Raw genomic sequence first — 13,669 nt, 5'->3', positions numbered from 1 at the left:
ACACACTGCGATCCACCATACACCCAGACAGACAGGCTGTCGACAATGAGCGGATGCTTGGGATCACCAGATCACTTTTCCCTTTACTGTTACCTTGAATGCTGTGAAGGGGGGTTTAAATCCACCTAGCGATAAAGACAATCTACAAATGTAAATCGGTCCATCGATCTGTTTAGATATCAGTTCAGAATCGCCCAGAAATAATCAGCAGGGACTAAAGGCAGAACTGTGATCTGAGAGGGTTCAGTGACTATTCTCACCCCACACACCTGAAAACAAACAAACAATGTTGTTATAAAGGAAAGTGTCAATACAGTGAGAAATAAAGGACAGGTCCGGTCATCCTTACAGAGACTGACTTTTTATTGCTGTGCCAAATGCAGGATAATTCAGAGAGAAAGCCAGCTTTTAAAAATCAATCCCTTGAAATAATCAAGAGCGTGCCTGGACTGTAAGTTATTGCGGTCATGCATCCTGGAGTTTGATCAACAAAACCAACTTTTAACTGACAAAACTCAAGGGCTGGGTTTCCCCTCACCCCTACTGGTTATATAGCGTTATATAGAGTGTTTGCAATAATGGATGGTGATACATATGATATTTAAATGTCAAAGCCAGTGTCGCAATCAGGCTGAACTGCTAAACACCCTGCATTCTGTGTCCCTGTAGGAACCCTGGAACACGGCATCTAGAATTCAGAGCTGGAATTCAGAGCCTTTAGAATGTGGAAGACATGCACAGAACTCTCTAGACCAGAGGCCGTAAAAATACTAGCTAGATCCGACATGATTGGTTAGTCACCTTTCCTTTTAACATTGTTCTCTTTGTTGTGTGCTTTCATCAGCTACAGTTTTGCCAAGAGGTATGACACAGGCTCTCAAGCTGCAATGATCATTCGTTGTTTAATAAATGCAGGGTTTATGACAAGCATATTTTTCTTTTCTTTTTTTCCCGTGTAAAATGCAAACCACTAACTATTACTATACTATTACAAAGTGTCAGGCTGGCTACCTGCGTACATGAGCATACACCGTTCATTGCAATCAGAAGAATCATAAAACGGCCACTCCTCTAAAAAAAGCTCCAAGTAAGTTTCTTCCAGTATGAAACACAAATAACAGACGCTGTGACCTCTCTGTGTTTCAGGGACCTGAGAGAGTCAGTAAGTGCCCTGGCAGACGTGACTGTACTCAGCAAAGCGATCTGGACAGTTTCACAGTTTGCGCCTCAAACTTATTTTGCTTGCTGTCCTGACTTTTAATAGTACATTTTCCCCCTGTCCCCTTGCGCGGGAGGCCTTGAGCCCCAGATTATATCAGATCTTCGGCCCAGCTCGGTGATGGCAAACTCCGCAGCTGGGTGCTCCGTGGTAAGCTTCGCGCCCAGCAGACGCAAGAGCCTTCTAGATGGGGTGGGTAGGTTTGATATAATTCAGACCTTGGTTTGAGTGGGTTAAATAAATACAATAACAAAAACAGAATACTATCATTAAACCACAGTGCCCCCTGGGGCTCTCTGACTGGACCTCGAGTGATGTCGTGTTTTGGCGTGAGGCTGCTCTGGGTTGTGGAGGCTCCTGGGGCGGGTCGGTTTTGAACAGCGTGTCCCTTCACAACTTTCCACTCTGACTGTCCAGCTCGCACTGTTCCTTCCCTGCTCTGTACAAGCCCCCAGCCCCCACCTGCCAGAGCCACCAGCCACACAACACTGGGCACCCAGAGCTGGGCTTCCTTCTCTCGCGGTTGTGTTTATAGGAAGTTACTTTGGCTATGGTTACGCACGGGTATTCATTGACAGCTTGTGAGCGCAGGTCTTTACTAGACTGCATTTTTGAGCATTTGTACTATTCATATTTTTTACTTATTATTTTTAACTTTGTGCACATAATAAAATAAGGGTGATGCGTGAGGGAAACAGGTTAGCAGCTCATAACTGAAATGTCATCCTCCTTTCTCTCTGTCTGTCCCTCTCTCTGTGTCTCACTCTCTCTCGCTCTGTCTCCATCTCGCTCTCTCCGTCTCTCCCTGTCTCCCTCTGTCTCGGTCAACACCAAGTTTTGCAGGCAGGACAGACTGCAGTGTATGTGTGTGTGTTTGTATGTTCATGTGTGTGTGTGTGTGTCTGTCAGTACGTGTGTGCATGTGTCGGTATGCATGTGTGTTGTGCCGTTCCAGCCTGCCGTGGAGTTAATGTGTTCATCCCTCCTCCTCCCCCAGGGCATGGGGGTCTTAACCAACTAGGCGGGATGTTTGTGAATGGACGGCCGCTCCCTGAGGTGATCCGCCAGCGCATCGTGGACATGGCGCACCAGGGCGTGCGGCCCTGCGACATCTCACGCCAGCTACGCGTGAGCCACGGCTGCGTCAGCAAGATCCTGGGCCGGTACGACACATGGGCACACCCATCTCTCGCACAGAGACAGAGAGACAGGAACATACAGAGACAAAGAAATACACTGACAGATACACACGAGAGAGAACCCCATTCTGTTAAGGACAATGTGAATGTTATGCTGTTAATATTTGGCAAATAGTCATTCAACTAGTCAGGCTGATACAGCACTTGAACTTGAGACATTCAACTTGAGACAATGACGAATCTTACACTCTCTCCACCGCCCCCCCCACTTCCTCTTCTCCCCTTCTATTCCTCTCCCCCTTTCCAGGTACTACGAGACGGGCAGCATCAAGCCGGGAGTGATTGGCGGATCAAAGCCCAAGGTTGCCACGCCCAAAGTGGTGGAGAAGATCGCAGAGTACAAGAGGCAGAATCCCACCATGTTCGCCTGGGAGATCAGAGACCGGCTGCTGGCCGAGGGGGTCTGTGACAACGACACCGTCCCCAGCGTCAGCTCCATCAACAGGTACCCACTCCAATCCTTTCTGGTTCTCAGAGGCCCGAGGCCCCCACCTGCTCCTTTCAGTGTGTGTGTGTTCGTGTGTCAGAGAGCCAGGTACATCACAGTGTACCGATGCGGGATCATTAAGAAAACTATAAACGGAACTTGAATGCTGGTTAGAGGAGGGGAAGCCTATTTTTTGGTGATATGCAGAGAGCACCAAGAGGAGCGGGAAGCAAGAGAATTTTTAAAACTTGCTGGGTTTTGTTTGATGTTGTTCCTGAGGGCATTAGTACTTTTATATTTTCCTATTTTGTCACAAGTTTAAGTATGTTAAGTAGGCTGCTGTGAAAACCGACAGACGGTGAACTGCTTGTAGAGAGGGGTGGAGAGCCAGCTGCTAGCCCTGTGAAGGAGGAGAATTGGCTGGCATGGGCTATCTAACCCATAAGCAGAATAACTGCATTTAACAGATCGTGAGATTTCATATTTTACTGACTTTATACCTGGGAGCACTGAAGGGGCTTTGTTAAAGATAGATTTGTCAAAGTAAAGTGTGCTTTATTTTGAGGACCAATTCCTAAACATTTACATTTTGTTTTGGTTTCCCTTTATTCCGCTGATGATGGACACATGAAGTGAGATGTTTGTTTTGTATGTGTCTATCTAAAGGGATTCTGTGTTTCATATTTCTTATTTGTAATGTTTTAGGACTCTATTTTGTTTTGTTTGGATGCTTTATTTTGATGACGTTTCCTGCTGTGTATCAAAGTCTTAGTTTTTGTGTATTATAACCAACTATCCAGCTTCAGAACTTCCTATATGTCAAAGGGAAATTAATATCCAGTGAACACAAAAGTCCGATTTGTTTATGGGACTGTGTTGATGGGTCAGGACACAACCCTTAATGCAGTACGAGGCTAAAGGGTTAGACCCTGGTGGCCTGGTATTATTAAATTAAAAAGTATATACCTATATGGTGCCCAAACATATACCACCACAACAGCACTGGCACACTGTGAGCTAAATCTGGCCTGCGAGGCACAGCAGCTCTGGACAAGGCTGTACCCAAATGCACTTCTTTCCCAGTTGCATGATTCAAGTCCAATGCCATAGCCGTGGGGTGGTAGGTGTATCCCAGTGTGTGCAGTCTGCGGGGGGTGGAGGGTGGGTTTGTCTCACTGTGTGGTCTTCTGAGACACCAAGGGAAATCGTTTTCGTGTTTCAGTTTTCAGTCGACTAAAATCGCTGTATTTCTTTCACTCTTTTATCGTGTGGCAGGAGAAGGGTTCCCATTTAGAATGCTGAGTAACAATGTTTGGTTTGCGGCACTAACCACTGCCACAGTGACATGGGTTTTGTGAAACTTGAAATAGAGCACCACTCAAGTACAACAAACGACCACCGCCCTAATGAACAACTTCAGAAGCAATGGGCAGAACCCCTGATCTAAACCATTGACCGTCACACTGCGCTTAGACATGTTTCCATCATTTGGCACTGTGAACCTATACAATCTCTCCTATACATCTTTCAGGGATTTAATTTAAGAGATCCTTTACAAGCAGTGCTGTCCTTTTTGATCTTGTAACATGAGCAGACCCCCACCCCACTCTCCTATCCTTTGAGATATTACGTTAATTAAACTTATTGTGGCGTAAAACTCTGCACCAAATTGCCCCCCCTCCCAACGGGTACAAGAAACTGTTCTGTGTTTCTGTTTTCAAAATTGGAACAGTGTAAATTGATACCAGTCACCAGTCAAAAAATATGCAAGTGCCTATGTGCCTGTGTGTCTGTGTGTCAGTGTGTGTGGGGGAGTGTGGGAGTGTGTGTCTATGAGAGATGACCACAGTGCGTGCATATGGTATTCCTGCAGTTCTCCATGCCGTTAGCTTGCCTGTTCACTACAGTGCTTTTTAGCTTTTTACTGCACCTTGCCTTGGTTGTCCGGGGCTGGTGTTGACTGTCCCTGCTTTTTAACATCCTTGCAAGGTGACATCACTATACTAAGCTTATACCACAATATAGAACAGTGCTAAGGCTGGGTGTGTGTGAGGGCCTGTGTATTTGGCCTGCTGTGTCTGTGGGTGCAGAGGGAGTGACACTGTGCTGTTTTGCAGGATCATCAGGACCAAAGTGCAGCAACCTTTCAATCTCCCACTAGACAGCAAAGGACTGAGCCCAGGACACACACTGAGTGAGTATATACACTGACATACTGACCGAGTATACACACTGGACACACTGGCAGAGTATATACACACTGACACACTAAGAGGGTATATACACACTGGCACCCTGTGAGAGGATATACACTGAGAGAGTAGGCCTATATAGACACTGCAAGAGTTACACACTGGATACATACACTTTACACACTGGGTATCTACAATGTACACAACAATAGTTACACACTGCATCCTACTTGTTCTTGGTTTTCCTAAATGTGTGTGTCTCTTTGTATGCATCTGTATGACCAACTATTCTCTCTCTCTCTCTCTCTCTCTCCCTCCTTCTCAGTCCCCAGTTCAGCAGTGACGCCACCCGAATCTCCCCAGTCAGACTCTCTTGGCTCCACCTACTCCATCAGTGGGCTGCTGGGCATCACACAGGGCACCACCGAAGGCAAGAGGAAACACGATGACAGTGAGTCTCTCTCTCTGTCTTCCTCTCTCTCCCCATCACACTCTCCATATCCCACTGTCCCTGCTTCTGTCAGCCACTCCTTCCTCAAAAACTCCCTCTTAAATCATAAATTGGCTCCCCAAAAAAGCCTGGATTACAATCAATAGACTTGGACCCAGCCTCCAGTACCTGACGGTGGTTTTCCACTAGTCACCAATGGCAAAAACACCTAGAAGACTGAACGTTTGACAACAACCCATTGGCGATTTTTGGTCTCAGTAGGGGTCTAACCTGGGCCAGAGTTGGGAACACGCAGCCAGACAGGCCCACAAGCTTTAAAATATGGAAGCAGTCAGGCAATTATTTTTCAACACAGTCCTAGCTGCTGTGATCTCTGAGACGAATGACTAGCCCTCGGATCACCCCTGTTTCTCAATGTCACAGGCCTGACCCTCTGCAGCATTTAGGCCTGGAGCAAGGGCACTAAAGGTCTGAATTACTACTGATGTGCTGGCCTCGTCTTGATAAAAAACATTAAACAGTAGGATGTGGTGGTAGCTGTGCAGAGACAGCTGTTTGTGCTGTGCTGTCCTGCTGGCTGTGTCCAGGCACTGACCTGTGTGTGTGTGTGTGTGTGTGTGCAGGTGACCAGGAGAGCTGCCGCCTCAGTGTGGACTCACAGGGCAGTGGCGGTGGCCCCAGGAAGCAGCTCCGCCCCGAGCACTTCCCTGGCCAGCACCTGGATGGCCTGGACTGTGGCTTCGACCGCCACCACTACCCCCCTGACACCTTCGCCTCGCCCAGCCACGGCAAGACAGAGCAGGTACGTGAGGCCCACGAAGGAGACAAGCAACCACAAAAGAACAAACAGACAAACAATGGTCGCCAGCCAGGGTGAAAGCCATTGCAATGCCCATTGTCAGCACTAGGCCTGACTTTCCAAAGATGGTAAAGGACTTACTAATGAGTAAAGTGCAATATATATGCTTCTTATAGTAGTTTATAAGAGTATTACAGTAGTAGTAGACTACAGATGCATTACAGTATTACAGTAGAAGAGTATTACAGTAGTAGAGTAGAGGAACAGTAGAGTATTATAATAGTACATCATTACAGTAGTACAGGAGCAGTAGAGCATTACAGTAGTACAGTACTTTTTATTTATGACACAATTTATAAACTCACAAAACCACCCATAAGTTATCTTAATTTGAAAAACTGTAAAGCCAAAAAAAAACAAATTGAATCAAAACAGCTAGTCTTCCATCCATCCATGCATCTTTCCATCTTCAAAACCGCTTATCCTGGTGCCCCGCGGGGGCAGATAGTCTTACTCATCATTAAATCAAGCCCTGTATATGGTGCTACTGTACAAAAACCTCTCACTCTCTCTCTTTCCTTCCATCTTCCACAGGCTCTGTACCCGCTGTCCCTCATCAATGGCATAGAGGAAGGCAAGTCATCAAGCGCTGCTATTGGCCGGAACCTGACAGCTCACCAGGGCTACTCTGTGGTTTCAGGTATGAAGTCTGCTAAGAAATAAATAAGAAGCAACCATAGCAACAGCCCCTATTCACAGGGTATGGCATCATGCGGCCTGCTGGCCACGTGGCATTACACTACAGTGAAGACACCAGCAGAATCCAAGAGGCAGAAACATTTTAAAACTCCAGTCCACTGGTTGGGAATGTAACAGCCCCAGGTTACAATAAGTGAAGCCTGTCATACAGTCCTGAGCAGCCAAAACTGAACCAACGTCTCCCTGACATGCAGCAGCATACCAGAGCCACACCCATGACCTGCCAATCTGGACCCAGAAACCGCAGCTTAAGCATTCATTCACATTTAATTTTATTTTATGTATTCAATCAGTCATTTCATTTTGTTTTCATTAATTCATTCCCCTTATTTATTTATTTCTTTTTCATTGATTTTGTTATCTTTTCATTTCCTTACCCCCACTCCCTCCCTCTCTACCCCACCCTGCCCTGCCCACTCCACCGTGGCTACCCCAGAGCCCCTCCCCCTGTGTCTGAAACAGGAAGCCTCCCCGGAAGTGACAGGTTCCAGCTCCTCCCCCAACGTCATACCTAACCCCGCCTTCCTGGAGTTGCAGCCAATCCAGGCTGCAGTCTCTGTCAGCAGCAGTGGCGCTGGCCCCTCCCACCTGTCACACGCCTTCAACACTTTCTCCCACCATGCCCCAGTGTATGGCCAGTTCAGCAGCCAACCCCTGATAGCAGGTAATGTGTCCGTGAGTTGGCTGGGCCTCCCCCTTTGCCAATACCAGGCCAACGGAAGGCCGGTCCATCTAACCACCATGCTGTATGTAGGCCAATTTAGGAGTCTTTCCCCACAATGACCCAAAGCAGTAGGCCCAGCAGAAGTCTCCAAAACCATAACATAACATATTTGTTCCGTGTTCGTTTCACATTTCCCTAACTGCACCCCTTTGTGTCTTCACAGGTCGGGACATGGTGAGCTCCACCCTCCCTGGCTACCCCCCCCACATCCCAGGCAGTGGTCAGACCGGCTACTCCTCCTCAGCCATCGCCGGCATGGTGGCAGGTAAGACCTGCTCGATCCCAGACTCACTGCTACATCTAGGCTGCTTGGGAGGTAGGGGGGTCTCAATCTACCAGGACAGGCTGGGAATTGAGTCAATGGAGGCTGACTGGTATACAAATTGATCTGCTTGTTTTTCATACATTTATTATTGTAATTAATATTGTTATGATGATGATGTCATGCAGTCTGGTCTTGTCCTAAGAGTGCGGTTCTCTTAATGACACTGCATCAGCTGCATCAGTCGTTGTGACAGTAGTGGAATAGCCAATTGTGCTTGTGAAGGTGACCCAGGTAGTAAAGAAAAATTGAATTCTGTAAAAAGGAAAAAATACAGCATTGAAGGGAGAAGGGAAGGGATTGATTGGGGGCAGAGAAAGGGACGAATAAGGGAGAAAAAAACAAGAATGAGAGGAAAGGAGAGTGGAGAAGGAAGGAGAGGAGTCAAGATAAGAGTAGAGCACAGGAGAGCAGAGGAATGGAGAGCAGAGAGGAGAGCAGAGAGGAGAAGAGAGTGGGGAGGGCAGTTAATCAGTACCCTAGCTCCCCGGGTGAACTGTGCAGATGGGGCGAGGGCCGAGCGGGACGAGGAGATGAAACAGGGAAGAAGGAGACGCAGGTTCCGCCCTGCTGCCCAGGCCCAGCCGCCTGGTTTGTTGATGGGCTATCGCCATGGGAACAATGAGGCCCTTTGGAGGCGGGGGGGGGGGCTTGGCTGGGGAGGAGGAGGAGGATGAGGAGTTGGTGGGGGGGTGGCAAGTGTGTGTGTGTGCAATGTGCTTTTTTATTTTTTTATTTGAAGTCTGCCCTTTGAAGCGCGAAATGAGAAGGTCTGATTTATTATTTTTCTGTAGGGTTGGCTGTGGGGAAGCGGTCATACACAATTACTCACAGAGGGGGGAGAAATTCAATCCTGCCGGCGTAATTACCAATTAAATATTGGAATGTTTAAAAAAGAAAAAAAGGAAGAAAGAAAGAATGAAAGACTAAAGAGGAAGTGAGGGATGGAGGGAGAGAAGGGCGTCAGGGAGGGTGGGGGGGCAGGGGGGAGTGCTAAAGAGAGGACGCAGAGACTGACTTTATGCACCAGCGATCCGTAGGATTTGACCCCTAGCTATACACAGAGTTTGCAGATTAATGGTTTACAAGCAGACTAAACCGTTAGTGAATTATGTGCAAAGTTCAACCAGCTGCTAGCAAAGACTAGTAAGCAAAACACACAGATTAACACACTCTCTCACACACACACTCACTCTCTCACACAGCACACAGAAAACAAGGTAATACATACACAGATGAACACACTCTCACTCACACACATACACTCTTTCAAACATACACACACATGTATTTGTAAAAAGCTGTACTTCTGCAATGTATGTTCCCTGATGCCAGCCCATGTCTGGGGTTTGGACCCACACTGCCAGTGGTGAGCGAAGGCTGTCAGACAAACGCCCACTATACCCTCCCACACACCCAGCCATCCACAAACTCGTGGACATAAACTGTGCACGGAACTCTGCAGCCAGGCTCACAGAATCCCCAGCAAGCTCCAAACACCACCATTCGAGGTGTGGCAGCACCAGTAGAGCTACAATTCACACGCTCGACTATTAATTATTATTAGAGCATTAATTACACTGTAACGACAACGCAGACACCAGCTTATTGCATCAGGCTCCCTCACCCCTGATTTATGCCCGTAATTCCCTGTACTGGAGGCAGGGAGCAGCCATTGTAAACAGACCTTGTTACTGAACGCACCTCAGCGCAGCCGAGTCAGTCCCCAAAACGATACCCCTAGACGAGCTTCATGTTGTCCACGTGAGTTCACTGCAAAGGCTCTGAGGACAGTGACTGTGTTTCTTCTCTGAGCTGGTTTGTATTGCAGAAGAAGCAGGGAGAGGCAGGGAGAGGCAGAGAGAGGCAGAGAGAGGCAGGGAGAGGGTTGTGGTTGGAAAATGAAGAAGAGTAGAATGTGCAGCTATGTTGTTGTCTACGTGGATGCACATTCTATGACATCACCGCTGCACTCGCATGAAAGTTACAACAACCTTGAGCATTTTGTAAAAAAATTCAATTGTACTCGGCAGATGTGTTGAAAGTGCGTCTGAAGCTGTATTTTAACAATAGCAATGGGAGTGGAAGTCGGCAGGCAGTGAGGTGTGCATGTGTGCGTGTGTGTGTGGCAGAGATGCGCGACTGACATGTGGCTGACATGTGTGCTCCACTGTTTCCCCAGGTGGCGACTACTCCGGCAACGCCTACACCCACTCCCCCTACACCTCGTACAGTGACGCCTGGAGATTCACCAACTCCGGCATACTGGGTGAGTGGAAACCCCGGAGGAAGTCTGCACTGTACTGGTCAGGGTTAAGGTCCCTCACAAGCTCTGGTGGCTCCTGGGGTCAGACGGGCCCCAGCTGCTGTGACATTAAGCCAACCGAGAGTTCTGGTCACGGCGTAATTGAAACCCGGTAGATCACTGTATGAATTTGCAAAGTGCTAATCAGTGTGTTCTAGGCTTTAAGAAAAGATGGCTCCAGACAAATAACACGGCCAGAAGCCTGTATTTTGATGCACCTCAGACTGCTTTGTTAGTCATTGTCCATGGCTTGACAAAGACTAAATGTCTCCAGCTATGGCAGTGGGTGATCACCTGCCCTTCTGAGGTATCTACCTAAATGACGTAGAAATGAAGTCTCCCCACCTGGCAAAAGTTCTCAGACCAAGCTTGTTTCTTACACATATTTTACAAACAAACAAACATACACAAATGTCCTTGTTGGTTCTCTCACCCCAATCAATAAATACATTTAAAAATTGCAGACAAGGTGCATCAGCTTATGTCCTGATGCCAGGCAGGTCATGAGTTTCCTAAACTGGGTCTCATGTGAGGAGCACGGAACTCCGCCCTTGGCAACAGGTTACCAAGGGGCGGGGTCTCCTGCATCCCCTGACCAGTCACACACAATGCTGCCTTTCTTGTGCAACTGCCAGTCCTGAAAACACGCACCCAGGGCACTCCTGTAATAAGTTAATGTGTCTGGTTGAGCCCGTTCCCTGAGGTATGAGAGTGTCCTATTTCCGTTGGATTGGGCACAGATAAGCAATTCTGACATCATGCACATTTCCCTCCTTAATCTGACTAATTATTATTACAGACATTTGCAACAGCAGCCCTTTCCCAGGGAAGGAGTGCTGCAGCGGTCACTCTGTTTCCCAACGCTTTCAGTTCAGGAAGCCTGCAGCCACAGTGCTGTACCACTCAACCCTCTTATCTGGGAGGGCATCAGAACCAAACACACACGCACATTTTTTTTTTCCTTTTACGGGTGAATTTGCCTGATTTGCAGCTAAATTACTTTGTGTTCAATGGCCAGCCTTAGTGTAGTTTGCTCCCTCCCTCAGGCCCTGGGAGGCAGGCTCCTCATACTCGAATACAAATAGCCCCAGTGAACAGAGTGAGTCACATGTACCTGTGCAACTACCTGCTGGGGCTCTTCTTTGGGGAGACTGGAGGGATGGGCAGTGGCCACTTGATTGCTCAATCTAAGATAGAAATTTAAGAAAAAAAACATTAGGCCTACAGATTGAATATTGAAAAAAAGACAAACTGATCGCTTGAAAACTATAATCCCCATTTCAGGTTTGACTTCACTGCCATGGTCGAAGACATCCAGCTGTTTAGGCCAGACTTCCTAGACTGCTAAGGGGAAAGACAAACCAATGTAAAAAAATAAGAAAACAGCAGCACTTTAAAAAAAACTAACAAACACTCTGTCTCCCCCTGCAGGCTCACCCTATTACTACAGCTCGGCCACCCGGACCGCCCCTCCCTCCTCAGCTGCTTATGACCACCTCTAGTTTCCGTGGAAGCCCCAGAGCCCGGACTCAAGAGGCACAATGCTGAAGTTTATTTATAAGAACTTTTTGTCTTTAGTGTTTTTTTCTTCTTCAAGCAAGAGAGAGTGAGAGACACTCATGCTGTCCGCCCCCCCCACCAACAGCAGCTCCTGGACAGTCAGCTCTCCCACACATGGGGCGAAACTGGGACGGCACAGAACTGCAGGCCTCCCCCACCAGCCGCCCTTGTCCTCTCTGTTCTATAGGAGGACTCTGGACATCCCCCCCTCCAAACAGTTTCACAGTACATAGGATATTGCCACACCCCCTCCCCCATTTTAATCTCCTGGATCCGACCCCGGTCTCGAACTGACACATCAACTGTGGGGTAACCCTGCACAACATGGTGGCCAGGATATTTGTTCCCTGCAGTTCTGAAAATGTCCTATACACACACGCATGCTTTCAAATTCACACACATATAATCTAAGACATGTGCGCATGTGGATTACACTCTCACACTCACACCTGGTACTGGTCATTCAAATGTAGATTCAGAAGGACCAACAACCTCTCCACCCCACCCTCACCCTCCTTTTTTACACACAACATCATGCAGCTAACCCCAGTAATGGACTGTCTCAGAAAAGCAGCGTGGTAAACTTATTTGAAGCTGCCCATCCCCTGGACTGACTCCAAAGTCAATACACTTTTTTCCCCCTTTGGGCAAGAAGGGGTGGAAGGGAAGGGGCTATGGAGCACCTGGGGGGACAGTTCTCCTGGGACGTCTATTACATTCATGCCGGCCCAGCATTTGGCCCACCAGCCCATCTGGAAAATTCCAGAACTCCTTTTAGGCCAATCCATCACTGTTTAACCCAAATAAATACTTACAGGAGAAAGAGAAATAACAAAAACAATACAGATATTTTATAAATTGGTTTCTGTGAATTTCCTGTTCCTGGAAGAGAAAGAGACCAACCGCACAGTCAGGCTAACCCCCTGCTGAGCAATCTTGTGCTTATGGGAGCACTGGCATTGAGTATCTGCAGCACAGTCGACAACCGAGCAAACGGGGAGCGAGTGATCTCTGAACAACAGGCCAGCTTGTTGAGCTTTTGTTTTTTTGCATTTCCTCTTTGGCCTGTGTTGGCTTCGTCACACAGGTGACTAAGCAGTTAGGCCGGGCTGGTTTCTGTGACCCCACCTGCAAGTCTCGGTACTCTCACAGAAACTGGTACAGGCAGGAGGGGAGTGAGTTTTGGTAAGAAAACTAACTATTTAATGGGAATTGAAAAGAAAGACAAATGAAGTGAAGCCCAACTAAAAATGTTATGATGCCAGATTAAATATATATAACTAATAAAAGACAACATCCATTCTTCCTATAATTTCTTCTTCCCTGACTGCAGAGCCAGACTCCTGACCCTGTTTTTTGCCTCGGTGTGGGGTGTGCAGAGGGGACCTCAGACTAGTGAGGCTTGCTATGTACCAAACATGTTGAGCAATAGGGGTCAAACTTGAGTTCAAGAGTGTGGGCAGTGCAAACAAGTGTTGACAGGCACTGCAGTGGGGTAGCCCAGGGTGGGGGGGGGGTTGATCAGCTTTTCTTTTTTTTTTTTAATTATTCTAATTATTATATATATGTACATACTGTAAATGGCAAAACACACTTCCTGTATGCAGTGAAGACATTTTAAAACACGGGGGGGAGGGGGGTTGGTTTTGGGAGGGGTCATGGGTTGGAGGGGAGGGGGGGTATCAAAGAAATATGCAAGGAATTGAAAAGAA

General features: G+C 47.5%; 1 protein-coding gene across 1 annotated transcript; it reads left to right on the top strand.

Annotated features, from left to right (window-relative positions):
• Window positions 1–679: 679 nt before the first annotated feature.
• pax8 (paired box 8) lies at window positions 680–13,447 on the top strand. The gene is made up of 11 exons (XM_066714312.1): window positions 680–792; window positions 2,217–2,382; window positions 2,666–2,863; window positions 4,963–5,039; window positions 5,363–5,488; window positions 6,112–6,290; window positions 6,882–6,998; window positions 7,485–7,710; window positions 7,934–8,035; window positions 10,275–10,361; window positions 11,829–13,447. Exons 1-11 carry the CDS (start codon window positions 723–725, stop codon window positions 11,897–11,899), a joined length of 1,419 nt encoding a protein of 472 aa, XP_066570409.1. The 5' UTR covers window positions 680–722; the 3' UTR covers window positions 11,900–13,447.
• The last annotated feature ends 222 nt before the right edge of the window (window positions 13,448–13,669 follow it).

This window comes from Amia ocellicauda, chromosome 9, assembly GCF_036373705.1.
Source record: "Amia ocellicauda isolate fAmiCal2 chromosome 9, fAmiCal2.hap1, whole genome shotgun sequence".
NCBI lineage: Eukaryota > Metazoa > Chordata > Actinopteri > Amiiformes > Amiidae > Amia > Amia ocellicauda.
Note: the sequence above shows the minus strand (reverse complement) of the source record. Positions and strands in the feature narration are given on the sequence as shown.